This window comes from Myotis brandtii, unplaced genomic scaffold (genome assembly GCF_000412655.1).
Source record: "Myotis brandtii unplaced genomic scaffold, ASM41265v1 scaffold751, whole genome shotgun sequence".
NCBI classification, from domain to species: Eukaryota; Metazoa; Chordata; class Mammalia; order Chiroptera; family Vespertilionidae; genus Myotis; species Myotis brandtii.
Genome location: NW_005370994.1, coordinates 481,275 through 502,779, shown reverse-complemented (window position 1 = coordinate 502,779; position 21,505 = coordinate 481,275). Strand labels below are relative to the sequence as shown.

At 34.8% G+C, this 21,505-nt stretch overlaps 2 protein-coding genes across 2 annotated transcripts in view; one reads left to right on the top strand and one right to left on the bottom strand.

The window, feature by feature from the left end:
* Positions 1-14,404, top strand: part of PIK3CA (phosphatidylinositol-4,5-bisphosphate 3-kinase, catalytic subunit alpha) — a 36,398-nt gene extending 21,994 nt beyond the window's left edge. The window contains exons 15-22 of the mRNA XM_005883014.2: positions 1,229-1,400; positions 3,836-3,942; positions 5,264-5,385; positions 6,201-6,279; positions 8,907-9,077; positions 9,647-9,764; positions 9,872-10,023; positions 10,941-14,404. Coding sequence (XP_005883076.1) covers positions 1,229-1,400; positions 3,836-3,942; positions 5,264-5,385; positions 6,201-6,279; positions 8,907-9,077; positions 9,647-9,764; positions 9,872-10,023; positions 10,941-11,211 — 1,192 coding nt within the window. The 3' untranslated portion in view covers positions 11,212-14,404. The remainder of the gene's footprint in view (positions 1-1,228; positions 1,401-3,835; positions 3,943-5,263; positions 5,386-6,200; positions 6,280-8,906; positions 9,078-9,646; positions 9,765-9,871; positions 10,024-10,940) is intronic.
* Positions 14,405-14,478: 74 nt separating this feature from the next.
* The window catches only part of KCNMB3 (potassium channel subfamily M regulatory beta subunit 3), an 18,404-nt gene continuing 11,377 nt past the window's right edge, over positions 14,479-21,505 (bottom strand). The window contains exon 4 of the mRNA XM_005883013.2: positions 14,479-16,990. Coding sequence (XP_005883075.1) covers positions 16,754-16,990 — 237 coding nt within the window. The 3' untranslated portion in view covers positions 14,479-16,753. The remainder of the gene's footprint in view (positions 16,991-21,505) is intronic.

The window sequence follows — 21,505 nt, the reverse complement described above, 5'->3', positions numbered from 1 at the left end:
GGGAACCTTGGCTTCCTCCATCACTGGAGCAAGCAAGCCTCCTGCTCGCTTCAGCTGCATGGCTGCCGGCCGCCATCTTTGTTAGTAGTTAATTTGCCCTGATTAGCCAATGGTAAGCGTAGTGGAGGTATGATTAATTACCCTTTTTGTCTTTTATCAGATAGGATAGCTTTTGTTTGTCTGGAAGAATTTTCCATATTGAAAATATGTGGTACCAATGATGAGTTTCCCCTCAACCTTTTCTCTTTAGAATTAAATAAACAGTGAAATTCAAAACTGAATTTTCTACAGGAATGAGAGCTGAAATATTTTAAAGACTTTGATTCTACTTTAAGTGAAGTTAAATTTGCTAGGTTAATGTTGATTAATGGTATATTTGGTTTCACTGTGTGTGTGGATTAAAATATCCCAAAATAAAGAAAAAAATCTTACCTTGGAATTGGAATTCAGAAGAATAATAACAAAAATCTCAAATTTCTCATTAGAAAAGAAGCTAATTAAGAATAGAAAAAATTATGTAGAATCAGATATACCTAATACTCAAAGTTAGGGGTCATAAACCAAACACTTTTTTCTAAATTTAGAAACAGATTTGTAGTTAACATGGTTTTTTAAATGTTAAAATTTAAAATGAAACCTAGAAGCTGGGTTTAAAATAACATAAATTTATTTTGGGATTTTCTCTTTAAGTTCCTTTTGGCTGGGTTAGTTGAGCTTCTGGGATTTCTAGATTTATAGTTTTTATCATATTTGGAAAATTATTATGTATTTAGCAATGTTGCTTAATAAAATTTCATTTCATTCCCCCCCCCCAAAAAAAATAACTTAAATTCTGAGACAGTGTAGAAAAGGAACATGTATGCCAGCAGAGTCAAACAGTATTCACTGAACTCTTAACTCCCTCTCTATTCATTATATTTTTGTTCCTACTTTCCCTTTGTTCATGTTTATATATCTTTTACTGAGAGATTAGTTAATAAAAATTAGTTGAAATAAACCTAAAAGCTAGTACATTAACATTTGAAGAACTATCAAACTCTCGATTGCTTTGCTTCTGAATGATAAGTTTTAAATTATTTTATTGTTAGTATGATATAACATTTATTGAATTTAGAAAAAAAAATTTTAAATATATATATACTCATTTGAGAATGTGTGTGGTGTGTGTGTGTGTGTGTGTGTGTGTGTGTATTGTCCTTTTTGTTTTAATCTTGCACTGTTCCTCTAGATCTGAGATGCACAATAAAACAGTTAGTCAGAGGTTTGGCCTGCTTTTGGAATCCTACTGCCGTGCATGTGGGATGTATTTGAAGCACCTGAACAGGCAAGTCGAGGCTATGGAAAAGCTCATCAATTTAACTGACATTCTCAAACAAGAGAAGAAGGATGAGACTCAAAAGGTATATGACTCTTTAGTTTGTTTTTAAAACTCTTTATTGCAGTGTGGCAGGGTTTTTTGAGAGCCCAGTGTACAGGAGTGTGCAAAAGTAGGTCTATAATTGTGAGTACACAAATAATTAATATTTATTTATTATTGTATTGTTTATTTGTATTATTTCCATATGAACAAGTGTAAACTTACTTTTGCCCACCTCTGCATATGCAGATCATGGGTCTTAGAATCAAGCATATTAGGATTTGTATCCATTTCCACTGGCTCTTGGCTGTGTAATGTTGGACACATTATTTAGTCTTTGAGATTCATCTTCCTTATCTGTAAAATGGGAATAATTCTTTCTTCATAATGTTGTTGTGATAATTAAGTTATATGAGATATGCAAAGCTCCTGTCACAGTCCCTAGAACATGGGAAGTGCCCGGTAAATGTTAGTTCTCTCTATCTCTCTTCCTTTCTTTTTTATATAATCCTTTTAAAAATAATTTTTCCAACACTTTCAACAATAAAGAATTATTAAAAAATAAATAAAAATAATTTTCCCTATTCTGTGTCACTTACTCTTTTAGTAATGACCTTGAAAATGAGTGGAAGAAAATGAGTGTTTACATTTCAGAGTTTAAAATGGACTTAGTTACTCAGTGAACATGTCACGCTTTAGTCAAGTGCAGTCAAGCTTAGAGTTTCTGAGGAATATGAAATATGAAGATATTTCATGAGCTTTTCCTATTCTTTATCCTTTATTCCACCATATTTTATAGTTAAAAGTGAAATCATACTTCATCTCTAATGAAATGAAAAAAAAATCCCAGCTTATTAGTGAGTCCCCAAAGTATACAGAATATAAATTAGCAGTACTGAATTAATTTTTCTAATATCTTCATTAATATTGCTTGAAAAAATATTACTTTCTGTAAAAATAAAGTTACTGTTTTAATCTAAATGCCACAGAATTGATTTTATTAAAGTTGTGGTATATAAGTTTAAATGTAGATTCTTAGAAAATAATTATACTGTTTCTGATGCTGGAATTGTGAGCAAGAGGGGACTAGACTGCTTTGAAAGAATAACGCTTATTAGATTTATATTGTAACTGAGATAAGAAAAAAGAAACTAGATATTAGTTAAATTAGTAAATATAGGCATTTTTTCTAAACTAGAATTTTATATAACAGATTGGCCATGATACAGTGGGTTAATTAGGAACATGAAATTCACTACTCAGATTACTATTGGCTTAAATGGAGTTGTGATAGGGAACTAAAAACGCAGTCATAGGATTTGTGGAATCTAAAAAAAAACAACAACAACTGAGCAAGCAGAACGGAAACAGACTAATAGATACAGAGAACTTTTTGATGGTTGTCAGATGGAAGGGGGTTGGGGATGATTGAAAAAAGTGAACGGGTTAAAAAATACAAATTGGAAGTTACTGAATGGTCACAGGGATGTAAAGTACTGCCCCAGTCATAGGACTAAAGGCAGTTACTTTGTGTGGTTTGTATTTTATCATAACAATGATAAAGTGCAGGAAACAGTGTGCTAACATTAGGGCTGATAGCGACAGAGAAAGAAATGCCTTTACATGATCAAGAGCCCTAGTCAGTGATGACTACATTTTCTAGCTATTCACTTATACATAGTGAGGAAGGGGGGGCGGGGATTTGTTACTAAAATCCAGCATGAATATAAATTTATTATGAAGTCCTAAACTCTTTTTTTGTTCCCCACTCATATTTTACATTTTCAATAGATAGAGGTTTTCTAAAATAAAATGGCAATTATTGCATGATAGCTCAGCAGTCTGGGCTCTGCTTTGAACTGATTAAAAAAGCATGTTCCTTTCTAACTCTGTGCTAGAGCATGAGTATAGTGTGAGACTCAGTGTAACAAATGTTTTTACAAGTCCTTTTCCCAGCAGTTCCTTTTAGCCTCCCTTGACCTTTTCTACCCAACAGAAAGAGAGTGAACATGATGTCTCCATAGCTTTCCCTCTACAACAGTGGGTCAGCAAACTTTTTCTTACAAGGCCAGATAATAAATAGATTTTCAGGCCATGTGGACTCTGTTGTAATTACTTAACTCTGCTGTTTGAGTGAGAAAACAGCCAAAGTCTAAATGAATGGGCATGGCTATATTCAATTCAATATGATTTACAAAATCTGGCCACTGACCTGCTGTAGTTGACCACGCCCTGTTCTAGAGCCAAAGCATTGCCTCTGTCATCAGGCAGAGTTCTGCTCACAGGGAGGTGCACAGTGCTGGCACTCTCACCTCTGCCTAAGTTTGTCTGCTCTGTGTTACAGAAACACATCGAACTAGAATGCCGCCAATCCAAGCTATCAATTCAAAGGCTGAGGTTCCAGTGTATAAAAGAAATTAGCAGTTAGTTTTATCTTTTATGAGCTCATCTCTAATCACGATTACACTAATTTATCAGGTACAGATGAAATTTTTAGTTGAGCAGATGCGGCGACCAGATTTCATGGATGCTCTACAGGGCTTTCTATCTCCTCTAAATCCTGCTCATCAATTAGGAAATCTCAGGTAAGGTACCTTATTGGAAGTTTTATTTATATATTTAAATAGTACCCTCTTTGGAGAAAATCTTGAGAAAAGTCAAAATGTCCATTATAATTAGCCCTAGCTGGTTTAGTTCAGTGGGTAGATGTCGGCCTGTGGACTGGGGGGATCCCAGGTTCGATTCCGGTTAAGGGCACATGCCCAGGTTGTGGGCTTGATCCCCAGTTTGGGGGTGCAGGAGGTAGCCAATCAATAATTCTCTCTCATCATTGATGTTTCTCTCCCTTTTCCTTCCTCTCTGAAATCAATAAAAATATATATATTTTTAAAATTCCATTATAATTAGAATATTCCATTATACAGGGTGAGGCAAATGTAGGTTTACAGTTGTGAATACATGAAGCACAGTTTATCCGTGTATTATTTATTAATTATTGTATTATTTCCTATACAAACAACTGTAAACCTACTTTTTCCCCACCTTGTACATGCTTCCTTCTCCCATTCTCCTACCCTACAAAGTAAGAGTTACAAAATTTTCTTAAGTTCAGAATGAGTTTTACTACTTTAATAATGGAGTTTAAAACACTCTAGAGCCAGAATTTCTTGTATCATAGGATAAGAAATGGAATGTAATATCTGTAAAACTAACGATGTGGCCCTGGCTGACGTTATTCAATGGTTAGAGCATCGGCCTGAGCACCAAAGGGTCGCGAGTTCAATTCCAGTCAAGGGCACGTATCTGGGTTGCAGGTTCAGTCCCCAGCCCAGGTTGGGGCACGTGTGAGAGGCAACCAATTGATGTTTCTCTCACATTGATGTTTTTCTTTTTTTCTTCCTCTCCGTCCTCCTTTCCACTTTCTCTGAAAAGCAATGGAAAAAATATCCTTGGGGGAGGATTGAAAAAAAGAATGTGAATAGGAAAAAAAAAAACTAATAATGTGTCCCTATGTTTGTTGAAAATTCATAAACTATTATGTAATTAATTTTTAAGCTTAATATTTTTTACTTTTTTAAATTATTTATTGATTTGAGAGAGCAAGGAAGGGAGGGAGGGAAGCGGGGGGGACATCAATTTGCTGTTCCAATTAATCTACTCATTCATTGGTCGCTTATATATGCCCTGACCAGGGATTGAACCTTCAACCTTGGTGTATCAGGACAACCCTCTAACCAACTGAGCTTTTCTCTTTATAATCCCTTAGAAATGAATTCATTAATAAAATCAAGTAGAAACTTTAAAATTTTTATAACACTTTAGAAAGCTATGCTATTTTAAAATTAATTTGAGGGTAAAAGAATAATAAAGCTAAAGTGCCTATTAAAGTGTTTAACTATTTTAAAGGCTTGAAGAGTGTCGAATTATGTCCTCTGCAAAAAGGCCACTGTGGTTGAATTGGGAGAACCCAGACATCATGTCAGAGTTACTCTTTCAGAACAATGAGATCATCTTTAAAAATGGGGATGGTAAGGAAGAGTATTAATGAACCTATGATGCATGAATTTAGCTATCCTTTTATATACAGGATATTTATGAACCATGAAGACTATTGAAAGCTATTTAAGGAATATGCATGTGGTAAAATGTGTAATATTAAGCAGATGTCTTGGCCTTTAGAATATGTATGTATAATTATTGAAAAGAAGTACTGGTTTAGAATCAGAAAGCTTGAATCTTTTTCTAACTATCATTTGTTTAGCTATGAGAGTGTCCATTTATTCCATAAACATTTGATGTGCTAGACAGTGGGGTTGTAAGAATAAACAAAACAGAATCCCTGCCCTCTTAAAGGTCACATTCTAGCAGAGAAGAGAGGGATATAAGACAAATAATTATAAAAATAAAATTACAACCATGGTACAAAGGAAAAATGTAGTTTGCTAAGAAATCATGTGAAAGGAGATCCTAATTTACTTGGAGAACAGGCTGCGGGGGAGCAGTGTGAGCATCACTGATGGGTTTCCATTGGGGAAATGACATTTCAGCATTGAATTCAGTTAATCGAATGTTTAAATATAAACATGTTCACATTTAAGAATTCAGAAAAATAAATGTTTTAATTTAAAATGTTTGGAAAATAGTTTATCCTACATTGTTATATAGATGAGTTTATGTAGATACTTTAGAAATGGGTTAAAGAATCAAAATATTGCTTCCTTATAGATTATTTTGAAGAGTAAACATAGCTCTATTTATTTATCATTTGAAAACAATGTGATGACATGATACCCAAATGTGTACTTATGGCATTAAGTGGTAGTACATATTATTTGAATTTCAGATTTGCGGCAAGATATGCTAACACTTCAAATTATTCGCATTATGGAAAATATCTGGCAAAATCAAGGTCTTGATCTTCGGTAGGTAACCAATAAGGCATCATGTTTGTTGAAAATTACCCTAAAAAAGTAAGCTATTCGTAAATATTAATTTTAAAGCATGTAGAGGCATACATATGTAAAGAAAAGTATGGGGCAGTAATTAACACTAGTTCCTTTCCTTTGTCCTCCTCCTCTTTGGCTTACAATACCTACTGAGATTCAGCTAAGTAAGAAGAGCTCTCTCTTATAAGCTGGTAGATTGCAACTGCGAGTGTCTGTTTAGGAACAGGACATAGGAGACAAAAGGCCCCTGTTGTCTTTCAGAAGTTGAGTTTAGAAGAAAGTTTCTTTCATAACTTTAAATTTTCTAATTTTAAAACTTTCTAAATTCTCTAGTCTTGAATCAATTTTGCAGAAAAATTTATGAAAGCAACTAATCTTAAAGCTTTTACCATTCTGTTGATTTCTGGCCAGCCTTCCACAATCACCAGTATTATCTCCAAGTTTTCTCTCATGCGTCATCTTCTAGTGACCTTTGCTTCTAATGGTTTTTCCTTCTCTTACTTTGCAAATCTAGGATCTTTCAGGCAAAGGCCACACTCTCCAGAAGTGTTTTGTCTGTAAGTGGGCATAAGAGATAGGAATCAACACTAGCTAGATTAGGGTTTATTTGTATGCTTCTTCTAGATTAAGAATAGCTTGTATATAAAAGTGTATCGGTGACAAATAATAGAACCCTTTTATGGCAAAGAAGAAAAATGGACATCTCAAGTAACCTGCCAAATTACAAATTTTAGTTATCAACTTTAATTCTTAATTTTTTTTATTCTTTGCCTAATCCCTGCTGCTTTCCAAAAACAATTCCTGTTATATGAATCAGGTTTCCTTTTTTGGTATAATTTCCTGTTGTGAGAGATCCACATGCCGCTGCTACCACCACTCCCAGGGGAGTAGAGTACAAAAGAGAATGCAGAACTAGACAGTAGAGGAAAGATTTAACTATATAACTCTGGTAATTAAAGATATTTAATTGTAAATTAGTGACTGTGCAGAAAAAGCATCTAAAGTTGAGCTTGGTCATTGGAAAGTAAATTGGATCTTTAGAAAGTTTTTAAGTCATAATATTTTCTAAATGTTGTTCTTTAAATTTAATTAAATTAAGGTTAAAATTTTTGTTTAAAGTTTAATTTTAAATAAAATGATAATATTTTTATTTATTCTTGACAAAACTTAGATTCAGGATTATGGTGATTCTGTTTGGTGGTGTTTTGTGTTTTTTTCCTAACTAGCCTTATAGGGACTGTGTGACTCTTTAAACTATGAGCACGTTCAGTAGCAATAAAATATAAATAAGAGAATAAGCAGGAGTACAGCCTTAAGAAATTCCTGTATTTACCAGAGCAGATAGAAGAAAAGATTCCATAAGAAAAATGTTCAAAAGAGTAAGAGGACCAGAGTAAGAGATTCACAGAACCCCAAAGAGGGAGAGATTCACAAACAATTTAGTGTCATGTGCTTCAGGGTATTTCTTAAGCCCTTGGATCTGATTATTCATGGTTAGCTTTAAGAAGAGCTGACTAAGTAAAGAGGTAGGCGGACTCAAACTCTAAGCTTCCTTCCATTAAAATACTGCATTAGATTGAATACAGAAGCATATATGAGAATTCAGCTCATACTGTTAAGCTAGACATTCAAGAAATTTGAAATAATGGAAAACAGTGCTACTCTTCTCACTAAGTTTTTTAATACAGTCTTTTATATCATAATAGATGTTATTTATATTACCTTATAATAGCTTGTTATTTTATAATTATTTTATGAATTCATTAATATTTTATTTTTTCCATTTTAATTTCTAACATCAATAGATATAGCCCATATAAATAAAAACTCTTGGGAATCCACAGTAATTTTTAAGAATATTAACAAGTCCTGAGACCAAAAATTTGAAACTGTTGCCTTAAAGTATTATTTAGATGTCAATGAAACATCTTTAAATTCATATTTTTAAGCTACAAATGTTTATAAAATTTTAATTGCCATAATAATTTTCTTAATGCTTTTCTGATATACAAGTAAATGTTTTCTCAATTCAAGGTTATAATAAATGATGGCAGATCGTTTTGAGGATTTTTCTAGGAATGTCATCTATATATATAAAAGCCTAAGTGACGGAATGACTGAGCGACCGGTCAACCGGTAGCTATGATGCGTACTGACCACCAGGTGGGCAGATGCTCAATGCAGGAGCTGCCCCCTGGTGGTCAGTGCGCTTCCACAGCCGGAGCACTGCTCAGCCGGAAGCCAGGCTCACGGCTGGCAAGCACAGCTGTGGTGGTGCGAGCCCGTCCAGCCCGGGCTCCTACCTGGCCGCCTGCCGCTTCATGCACTACTACATCCCTCGGGAGATGGTTTCGTGCTGAAACCGGCAGTCTGACATCTCCCAAGGGGTCCCACATTGCAAGAGGGCACAGGCCTGTCTGAGGGACCCCACCGGTGCACGAATTCGTGCACCAGGCCTCTAGTACTATAATAAAAAAATAAAATAAGGTTAAGGGAGTAACATGACAAATTTGCAAATACAAATTTTTATGTACTAGCCTGTTAAAATCTTTGCTATTTTAAAATTCTGTCCTTTAACTGCAAATGTTTCGATCCTTTTCCAGAATGTTGCCTTATGGCTGCCTGTCCATTGGGGACTGTGTGGGGCTCATTGAGGTGGTGAGAAACTCTCACACCATCATGCAGATCCAGTGCAAAGGGGGCCTGAAAGGGGCCCTGCAGTTCAACAGCCACACGCTGCACCAGTGGCTCAAGGACAAGAACAAAGGGGAAATGTGAGTGTCATTCTTAGCTTCCTGTGTAATCTACGTTGTTGTCAGACATGTCTTTTAACGGTTGAATATACTTCTGAGTTAGACCAGAGAAAGCAGCTTACTTACTTTGGAAAAAAATATGTTCAACCTTTGACATATATGAAATTGTGTTTAAATGATCAGAATTGCTTATTACTTAGTGAAATCCTATACATTCAACATAGCTATCTAAAAGGTGTTTTTCTTATTGCTTATTCTTTTTTAGAAAAATTAACATTGCAAATTAAAATTTTTACTTCTAGGTTATTGTTATAGCAATTAGAAAAAATATTTTTAATGACATAGTAAGTATTTTTTCACTATAATAAGAATTGTGCTTTGGTCTGAGAGTATCTGGAAATTCCTTAGAAACCTTTGAAAATTTTAGAATCTCAAAACTTCTCACTTCTTTGGACATAATTACTTCTTCCCCCTAATGTCAGTGATTGTTTTCATTGCTTAAATACAGACTTTGACCATCTTTTCCCAGTTTGGACTGGATCACTCTGTATTTCCACAGAACTCATAAAGAGTTTATTTCTTCTTTGTAGATACGATGCAGCCATTGATCTGTTTACACGTTCATGTGCTGGATATTGTGTCGCTACCTTCATTTTGGGAATTGGAGATCGTCACAATAGCAACATCATGGTTAAAGATGATGGACAAGTAATAGTTTTCTCTTTTCAACCGTTTTGGTGTTCTTAAACTTGTTAATTCAGGATATTATATTTCTGCATTTATCAAACTATAACATAATTTTTTCTGTTTGAAAGCTGTTCCATATAGATTTTGGACACTTTTTGGATCACAAGAAGAAAAAATTTGGTTATAAACGAGAACGTGTGCCATTTGTTTTGACACAAGATTTCTTAATAGTGATTAGTAAAGGAGCCCAGGAATGCACCAAGACAAGAGAATTTGAGAGGTAAGCTCAAGAAATCAGAAGCACAAAATGAAGAATTCTAGCTGCTATATCAAACCAATTGATATTTTTCAATCAATATGAATAAAAGATGTACATTAACATTGGAGTATAAACTGAATATTTTAATTTATTGTATAATGCAGTGAAGAAAAAGAAAACAATTTATTTAGTCAAAGTCTAAAAGGAAAGTGATCTTTAAACTTCTTAATACATTAAGCTTTTACTTACTGCTGTTAAAATACTTGGACTCCACCTTCTCTATATTGACAAATAATGTATAGTGCTTAAGACATTTTTTAGTCATGCAATTTGAGGAACTCAGTCAACTATAAGTAGTTTATCTTAAACCTTAAAGTACTTTTAAAACCTTTTATAAAATTTTGTTTTATCTATAACTCAGTCCTGGCCCTAGACTAAATCCTAAATGGATTGATTCATACATTTAATAAATCCTTATTAAACTCCTAATGTGCCAGACCTCCTTGTAGGTACTGAAGATAAAGCAGTAAACAAAGTCTTTTTGGGTGCGTGAAGTTTACGTTCTAGTGTAGGATAAAGGGATTGAGGAGAGGAATGCTATTTTTTAAATATATTTTATTGATTTTTTTACAGAGGAAGGGAGAGGGATAGAGAGTTAGAAACATTGATGAGAGAGAAACATCGATCAGCTGCCTCCACACTCCCCACTGGGTATGTGCCCACAACCAAGGTACATGCCCTTGACCGGAATCGAATCTGGGACCCTTGAGTCCGCAGGCTGACGCTCTATCCACTGAGCCAAACCGGTTAGGGCAGGAATGTTATTTTTTATAGGTTTGTCCAAGGAAGCCTCTCTAATGAGGTGACATTTGAGCAGAGACCCGAAGCTATTAATGCCATTTGCTTCATACTAACCAACTTGTTCTTATTACTTGTAGGTTTCAGGAGATGTGTTACAAAGCTTATCTAGCTATCCGGCAGCATGCCAATCTCTTCATAAATCTTTTCTCAATGATGCTTGGCTCTGGGATGCCAGAACTACAATCTTTTGATGATATTGCATACATTCGAAAGACCCTAGCTTTAGATAAAACTGAGCAAGAGGCTTTGGAATATTTCATGAAGCAAATGAATGATGCACATCATGGTGGCTGGACAACAAAAATGGATTGGATCTTCCACACAATTAAGCAGCATGCTTTGAACTGAATGATCACTAAGAAATTGAAAGCTCGATATTGGATTCTAGTCTGCACTGTTAATAACTGTCAACAGGCAAAGACTGATTGCATAGGAATTGCACAATCCAAGAACAGCATTAGAATTTACAGCAAGAACAGAAATAAAATACTATGTAATTTAAATAATGCAAATGCAAACAGGGTTTGATAGCACTAAACTAGTTCATTTCAAAATTAAGCTTTAGAATAATGCGCAATTTAATGTTATGCCTTAAGTCCAAAAAGGTAAACTTTGAAGATTGTTTGTATCTTTTTTTAAAAAACAAAACAAACAAAAAAAAACCCAAAATATTTAGAAATGACGGAGAAGGAAAAAGAATGATGCTCTTTTTTGTCTTGCAAATGTTCTATGTTATGAAATGTGGACACGCAAAGTCTATTATTGCATTAGGTCCAGATAAACTGGAGTTTGATGTTAAATTACATTAAGATGGGAAATAATGAAATTTCTTATTTTTTTTCATTGCTGTTCAACTTATAGTTTGAAGTGGGTTTTTGACTCCTTGTTTAATGAAGAAAAATGCTTGGGGTGGAAGGGACTCTTGAGATTTCACCAGAGACTTTTCTTTCTTAATCAAACCTTTTGATGATTTGGGGTCTTATCTGCAAAGTTTTGGAAGCAGTCACAAATGAGACCTGTTATAGTGTGGCTTTTGGGTTTTTTCTGGACAGTATTTGCAAGAATCTGATTCTTATTTCCCAGGGAAATTCTGGGGGCCCATAAAGTAAAATAATCATAGAGAAAGAATGAGCAGGAATAGTTCCTGCTTCAGAATTGTACAGTATTCACCTTAAGTTGATTTTTTTCCTCCTTTTGCAATTGATGAATTGAATACATTTTTCATGCATGTTTTCCAGAAAAATAGAAGTGAGTATTAATGTTATTAAAAAGATTATTTTTTTTATTAAAGGCTATTTATATTATAGAAACTATCATTAATATATATTCTTTATTTCATGATCTGTCCCATAGTCATGCATTGTTTTGCACCCCAAATTTTTATTGTTCATATCAGCAATGGTCAGCTCTTCTCTTGGTCTTTGGAGAAGGCTCAGGCACTATCCCATTTATACCAATACTAGTGAATAACTACTTAAAGAAAACAGATTAAAGTTTATCCTTTTTTTTCTTTCTCTTTTTACATGAATCCCCCATCTTCCATCCTCTTTTATAGTTCAGAATGCCTCAATCATATGAAATTAGTTACCAAAATTAATACAACTTAGAGTATCTTCCTGATTGCTTAAACCCTCTACAGAGGTATGCTCATGAATAATACTTTATAATATGGGGAAATAGAAACCATGAACTTTTTACCATTTTAGGCTATTTATCCAATATCTCAATAATAAAAGCAGGATTATGTCCCATTTCCAAGTGGTCAGGGCTCACTCTCCAGAGAACTTCATTAAATTGCAGTTGAGCACAGGATACATTCTTAAACATTTTGAAAAACATTAACCCAAGATGTAGGGGTTAAGGCTAGTCATCACTCCAGAATCTGATATTTTACTCAGTATTTGAAATGAATGATTAATTCCCTAGGAAATAGTTTTAGCAAATGTTCAGGTGCCACACCAGAGAAAGTGCAATAATTTACTGACAGTTTTCTAGATTAGGCATATTATTGGAATACAACTTTATAAAGAGCACACATTGTATACTCTAGTGAAACAGCATCACTAAAAAATCTTCACTTATGAAATCAGTTACCTATAGTCTTGAATAGTGAACAAGGACTCTAATACAAATACTCTTAATATTTGGCTATTTTAGAACCCTTAAAGGGTGTAATTATTGGAGATTTAGGTACTTCACTAAGGCATGTATATAATATTGCCAACAGGAAAAATAAATTTGAAGATTAGGGGAACGTATTTCTCTAAACTGTCTTGGAATAGTTCAGAAGAATTTAAACTCTATTAAGCAGGAAAACAATCTATTCTTTTGCAGAAGATTTCATAACTTATTAAAACTTCATCATTCATATTTTGTGTCTTAGATCTATTCAGTTATAATACATACTACCATCCCAGTCTTTTCTGTATCAGGAATTGATTACAGGAAAACTCACTGAAATGATACAAGTCTGAGACTCTGTTGGTGGAAAGTGAAGTTTTAACAGAGAACCAACCGTGTTTTACCTGAGTGTCAAAAAAGCTTTGAGCTTCCTTGCACAAAATTTATACAATTTTTGCTCTTTCCACATCAATTCAGTTAGTCCACTTTCCCTGGGACCTCTCCACCATTAAAACACATGCCACATACCATATTTCATCATTGACATTTATTTTCAAGAGTTATTACAACCAAATTAGGTCTGTTTGAGAGGTTTAAACACATTTTATAAAGAATAGAGATTAAGTGATCTAGCTAAAAGCAAAGTAAATATTAAACAAATCCAAGCAGAGTTTAGGCAAACAGCATTAAAAATAAGAAAAAAAGGGACAGGTGGTTCTCAGAAGACAAAGAACCAAAAACTGAATTAAATGCTATATGGGAGACTAGGCTGTTTTAAATTATGACAACATAGTTGCTTCCAGGTACTTTAGTATCAGAGATCAATTCCAATTGATCACTTCCTATGGCCAGCCATACGTCATTGAATGTGGTATAACTAACTATTGGCTCTACAGTTTCATTTGGTCACTTGAGCAATATTTCCTTCAATGACTATTTTGGAGGGGGGAGGAGCAGGTTTAAAGAAAGTAAGACCTAATTTTAAACACATTCTAGCAAGAAATAACCCACTGTTCAAAAATCATGTTTTAACTTTTTGTTACATTCTCAGCTATACAAAATTGTGTATTTTAAAATTTTTTACACTGCTGTTAATTTGAAATCTGTTAATCATATTGTGGAATTTGGTGTGTTTTTTTAAAAGATGTTTCTAATTGGATTTTTTAATCAAGAATGGAATTTGGTCTCTATTTTCTGATAGAACCTAAGCTTTTTGTGGTTCTTAGTGTTCTGTGTAAAACTTAGTGTCAAAGTAATCAACTTTGAGGTTTTCCCTTCTACTGTGCTTTATATTACAAGCCCTTTAGGAAATGGAACCTGGTGAATATACAATGAATTGTAAAATATTTTAATGTGTAACTTTTTCAACTGTGAAACTATGACTATTGGTTTTTTGATGAAAACAACTGCTGATAAAGTATTTTGTGTAAAGTGTAGTTCTTATTAGTCAGGAAAATAATCAATGACTTGATTAGAATGTATATACCCTCTTGGATTTTAAGTGGATTGGTCATTTTCACATAGGTAAAACACAGTCCAACTGTATTTTTTCCATCAAAAACTGCGTGATTTGGCATTCTTAAAAAATTATGAGCAGCCCATCTATTCTAAAGGAACCATGGAAATTTCACAGCATATAAACCTGAATTTGTTTCTTAATGATTTTGTAAATCCATTTAATTCATATCCTGGCTATTGCCTATGCTTGCCAGCTCTTTGGAGAAATTTAATTCCTAGCATTAGTTTAAAGCCAGCAGGTTAACTCTTTGTGAGTGTTATAAAGTTCCTTTTGTTTTATTGCCTGCACCAACAGCAGACCTGGGCTGGACCCACACACTCAGAATCCACCTTAAAAAATTAATTTTGATGTCCAGGACATCACTGTAGTATTTCAATTGAAAGGCCATATATGGTGTTAATGGATTGTGGTGCTTCTACTATTTAAAAACAACTTTCATACTTCAGATGTGTTTGAGAAGAGGGGAATCGGGGGTTAGGGGGGTGCAAAACAGGGAGGAGTTGTTTGAATGAATTACATTCTTCATATCCTGCTCAGATGTGGCATGAAAGAAGGCTGAAAGTTGTGAGAATATATTGTGCATACCACAAGGGAATTAACCCTTCATCAAGGATGGGATTGTGAAGGCTGAACTATAAGATTCAGCATTGACAGGATACTCAGATAATCATTCTTGGTGACAGAATAATACAGCTGGGCTGTTTTTTTAAAATATAAACACAAACCATTTTTATTTTTTAATTATTACATTAAAAATTGTAAATGAATCTTATGTGCCATGGCCTGGAAAGCCTTTTTTCTTTTCTGTTAAACGTTATGTTCACTTTCTGAAAAGACTAGGGCTTAGCTCAAGATAACTGTGGTCCTGATAAAATTAGATTGGTAACTCTACCTCAGAAGGTTAATAAGGAAAAAAAAAATAGATGAGTCACAATCCAATACTTTAGGCTCTGATATTACCGAAATTTGCAGAGCACTGTATTTGAGATTTATAGTCAGAGTTGGCATGCCTCGTTTTTAATGGCATTGGAGACATTAAGAAAAAAAATTGGTTAAAAATTTAATCATTGCTCCAGCCATTTGGCAAAGGCATAGTGCTAGGAGGTTCATGGTACTAGGTTCTTGAATTTGATATTTAAAATTAGTTGTGTTCTCTTTTCTTAATTATTAGTGAAATTAGTGTGTGTATATGTGCACACATTTCTATTTGTATACACGCTGCTTGCTAGTTCTAGTCAAGAGGCATCTTTTATAAAAGATGTAAACATCCAGGTTCTAAAATTCAGAAGAGTTTAGAATTTATTAGGAGTTTCCCAAGTTGGGATGGTAGTTTTTAAATAAGCTTATTTCATTCAAGTATTCCACTTGATTAAAGTTTTGCACTTCTTTTTTATCAATGCAGCGCCATTCCTTTTGCTTAGATATGTTAATATTTTAGATATGTTAATATTACAGCCATGCTGGCTAGCATATAGTGACAGTTATGAGCCATCAGGAAATTTTCTGACTTAATTTTTACACAATTACATATAAGTTTCAACAGGGAGGGGAAAAAAACAATAAAAGCAGTCCCTTTTACATTTACTATAGTTGGGTAACTGATTTTCACTCCTAACCGTAGACTCCATTCCACAAGTTGGTAAGTATGGAAAGGGGCTTTTTAAACGTACTTTGTAAGCTATTCAGGTCTATGAATCTATCTGAAATCATATTTAATTTGTCACTACAATAATTTTGTGGTTATGCTAAGAGACATGTACATTTTTTAAGTGAAAAATTTTTGTTAATACTTCTAAGTTAGGAAGGAGGCAGAAAACCAACTTTGATATTTTCTCAAAATATCTTTAATAAGACTGAACTCCTTAATTCTAGTGTAAATTTCCAAATGTGGTCATTATCTATTGATTTCATAAGAAACGGCCCCTTACCAGATTTAATTTATGTTCCTATGAGTGGTCAGTGAAGTTGGCCTTCCTCTGATTTCAAATGCAATCAATGGTTTCAATATGATTTTGTCCTTGTACTTAAGTTGAATAAAACCTAAAAGAATGTGTCCTTTTGGAACATAACACTTTAACAGCTCGGGGAATGTGGCACTACCAAAAGACTACTAACCCATCAAATGTTGACTTTGGGAATTTTAAAAATAGCTCCTACCACCCTTTTTAGACCCACTTATTGTAGCAAATCGATCTCACTCTATTTTGTCATTCAATGAATTGAAGTCCTGTGGTATATATACTGCATTCGTTAGGAGAAAAATGTTTTTAAATGTTCTTTTAATGATGGCCCAAAAAGTATTTGACACAGCAAGATGCATGTGTTATTGTACTGAGAATATAGAATAATAGTGTCACTAAATTTAAGACCTCTTCCCAGTCTTGCTGTTCCTAGCAAGAAGCTTGGCCTGTGACTGCACTTATGTTTGTGCTCATCAGAAACTGTCAATGTCTGCTTTTCTTTAACTTCGTAGTCTGTAACATCACACTGTTTATTAAAAAAAGAAAATTACTTTGACTTGTGTCCAAATAATCCTTAGTGTTTCATATATTTTATATTTTAAACAAAAAACTGTGATAAGTATATTTTGCCATGTTTTGAATACTTAAAAGCAAACCAGTATTGCTAATAACCAAATTTTAGCTGAATTTGAGTTCTTATCAATAATGACAGAAACATTGAATGAAAACCTGAAACTATTATGCCTTCAAAGTCAGTTTTTCTGCCCCAGTAAAGTGATGAATATTAGAGAAATATCTGATTAAATATTAACTTCCTTTAAGCATAAAGAATTATATGCTTGTATTTTAAGCAGAAATATATGTATACACATACATGAATGTATAAATGTGTTTGTATGTGTAAACAGACTTTTTTCAAGTCACTTGAAGAACAGAACCTAGAAAGTAGGTTAGAAGCAAACTGGTTTTGCTTTTAGTTAATATAAGCCTTGCAAAAGGTAAGTGTGAACTTTTTTTGGACCCATAATGCACATGGGCATTGACACTTAGTACTTCTAAACAATTAACAGCAAATAATTGCTTACATTTTGTTTATTTGCCAAGTGATTTGAGTGACTTTGAATTAATATTGTTCTAAATTGACTTTGTTCTCCAAGCATAATATGTCTTTCCTATGATGAACCAAGTAACCACTATACAAATGGAAAATGGTAGGAATTCAAACACTTGTGGTTTCAACACTTTCACAAACTCTAGGTTTCAAATTAGTGGTTTTGAATTTGTTAGGAGAAAAATCCCAAGAATTGCATATTGTTAGATGGGTATCAAACTTACTAAGAAATAGAATAGAACCCGGCCAGTGTAGCCCAGTGGTTGAGCATCGACCTATGAACCAGGAGTCCACGGTTTGATTCCCAGTCAGGGCAGAGCCCAGGTAGTGGGCTTGATCCCCAGTGTGGGGGCATGCAGGAGGCAGCCAGTCAATGATTCTCGTCATTAATGTTTCTATCTCTCTCCCTCTCCCTTTCTCTCTGAAATCAATAAAAATATTTAAAAAAAAAAATAGAATAGAGATATGCCCTTAATTTAAGAAAACTACAGAAACTCAATTTGAAGAAAGATTTAAATGTGTATACATATGTATATTTCATTACAGGGAAGTCTTTGGTATACAAAAGCCTTTTAAACAGCACATTCTGGACCTTCCTTACATGCATATTTTTAGCTAAGAGATGGTGGGGAGGATCCTCTCCCATAGCTTCCTGCCCTCACCCCATACCAGCTGTCCAATGAAAGGTACTGAGGCTGATTGAATTCCTTTTATTTTTAATAAGAATTGTATACATTTAAGGTCTACAATATAATGATTTGATATACAGAGTGAAATGATTACTACAGTCAAGCTAATTAATGTATCACCTCACAGTTACTGTGAGATGAGAGTGCCTGAAATCCCAACAAATTTCCAGTACTCAATACACTATTAACTAGAGCCATCATGTGTATACTAAATCTCTAGATTTATTGTTCATCTTATAACTGAAAATGTGTATCCTTTAACCAACATCTCCCCATTTCCCCCACCTCCCTACTCCTAATAACCATCATATTACTCTGTTTCTATGTATTTGACTTTTTTAGAGTCCACACAAATGCAGTGGAATGCAGTTTTTTTCCTTTCTGTGCCTGGCTTATTTTACTTAATATAATGCCTGCCAGGTTCATCTGTGTTGTTGAAAATAGCAGGATCTCCTTTTTTTTAATTTTAATCCTCACCCGAGGATATGTTTATTGATTTTTTTTTAGAGAGAGAGAACATCAAATAGGTTGCCTCCCATACACGCCCAACCAGGGACCAAACCTGCAACCTTGTGATGTGTGAGACGACATTCCAACCAACTGAGCCACCTGGCTGGGGCAAGATCTCCTTTCTGAAGGCTGAATAATATTCCATTGTATGTACTTAAACACACATTATATATCTATCATCACCATGTCTTTAGTCTGTTGATGGGCACATGGGCTGTCTCCATATCTTGATTATTGTGAACAATGGGAGTGCAGGTATCCCTTGGAGGTGCTGATTTTATTTCCTGTGGGTATGTGGCCAGAAGAGGAATAAGGCTGGCTGAACATTGAAACTTAGCAAAAGATTGTTTTCTACTAAGATTTTTAAGCACCTCTACCAGGTGCCAGAAACTAAGCTAGGTGTTTCATATACTCTACATCTTGTGTATTCCCTACAATAGCCCCATAAAAGAAGAGATGATTCCCATTCTAAAGATGGGAAGAGAGAGGCTCTAACAATTCAGCTGAATTGCCCAAAAACAAATACTTGAAAAGTTGTAATTATGATCTACAACTCAAATCACACACTGAGACACGTTCTCTCCACTATTCCACACTAAAAAGAGGAGAAAATGCCAAAACTGTGCAAGTTGATATTGCCCAATTTTATTATTCAGTTTAGTAATTTATGACAAAATTAATTTCTAAAAGGCATTAAATTGGCTTGGATCAAAGTTTCTTGTTTGGTTACATCTACATAAAAAAAGGTTGCTTCAAAAGTCTCATTCTATTGCCCACCAAGTAAGATTTTTTAGTAAAAAATTTTAAAGCTACTTTAAGGCACACTGGTTTTCAGAACAAACTGTTTTCAACTCATATTCAGCTTGATCTGGAAAGCACCTGTTGGGAGGGTTTTGTGACATTCATTATTTAATAACCATGGTTGACTCATCATTTAATATAAGGGCCATTGTTGAGTATCCACGTGGGACTTTTCTGTGACGGGGGTTATCTGAGATGAATGCTAAATTCCATCCAGTACAACTTATCCCTACTTCACGACAAATTTCTAGCCATATCTTTCCCTCTCACCAGAATGTACACAAAGAATAAAGTGAACTTAAGGAAAGCATAATTAACTAAAAACTGTACCTGAAAGAAAAGTTACATGGTACATGGTAAGGTTAAGTATAAATAACTCTAAACTTACTGAATTTTCCAGGCAGTGGCTTCCCTCCTTTATCACGAATGGTGAACTGAAATGGTAGGGCCACACTTTGGGGGATCACCAGATTACTATCTTCCTATAGTGAATGAACTGTTCTTCACCAAGAATTTTTTTGAGAAATGTTTTAACGTGAATTGTATGGCATAGAACAAGGCTAGTTGTCCAGTGCTCAATAGATTAAATAGCCTCATTATTTATTTCCACATTGACAAGTTCTAGGTAGAGCTGAAATTAAGGACAACTACCTTGAGCTCATTTTGCCATGTGGGAACAAAAAGTGCTTCCTTGGCTCACGTGCAGAGATTTGGAGTAGAGAAGATGGTGAATTTGTGTGTATTTACAGAATAAATAGAATACATGTGAGATTCTTCAAAGTTTTTCTTGCCTGGCTGGCATGGCTCAGTGGTTGAGCGTCGACCTATGAACCAGGAGGTCACGGTTTGATTCTGGGTCAGGGCACATGCCCCAGGTAGGGACTCAATTCCCAGTAGGGCGTGTGCAGGAGGCAGACGATCAGTGATTCTCATCATTGATGTTTCTATCTCCCTCCCTCTTTTTCTCTGAAATCAATAAAAATATATATTTAAAAAAAGTTTTTCTTTCCCATATCATACTTTACTGCCACTTCATGGTTAATTTGTAAGCAGGCATAATCAAGTCTTCACGTGCAGAAACTGCAGGTATCTGAAGGCCAGGACTTCAGTTTGGCCACCATCCTAAGATTGCTCGGCTCCTTCGATGCTGTTCTATATAAGGTACTTTGCCACCTGCCTCACCTCTGAATGCAGTTCTGTACTTCTCACATAGGAGGGACAGGTACTGTGTTAACCGCACCATACCAACAATCAGGGCGCCACCCAGCAGAGTCAGTGAAGGCCAAAGTAAACAGTGGAAAATAACCATTTGGTCGTACTTTTTTATGAGAATGACATCTTCAGATTGGCTGTCTGGACTGTAGAAACATGAAAAGGGAGTCCCGTTTATGTGATCGAAGAACTCCTTTATGTCCAGAGCCCTGTTGAGCAAGTCATTCCTGTCTCGGTGGCACTTAGGTGTGTAAAAGCACTAGGAATGGGGAGAAGGAAGAAAGATAAGGACACTCTTACCAATATCAAGCACTTAACAGTATTAATGCTGAAATAGCTTCAAAATGAAGCTATTAGGGGGTTTCCATCTCAAGGTGATGAAACCTACTACATAGCTCAGGGGGAAGGGTTGGCAGAAGGGCACCGAATGAAATGGCCATTTCCAGGCATTAAGCAGGGCCGTGGGGAAGTATTCTTAGAGTCAAGACACTGCAGAAAAGAAGAGAAACCAAGATGGCAGCATAGGTAAACACCGGAAATTGCTGCCTCGCACAACCACTTCAAAAATACAACTAAAAAACAAAACGGACATCATCCAGAACCACAGGAAGGCTGGCTGAGTGGAAATTCTACAACTAGAAGGAAAGAGAAAAGCACACTGAGACTCAGAGGAGGTGCAGAAGTAAAGTGCAGAGGTACAGAGGTGCACGTGGAAAGG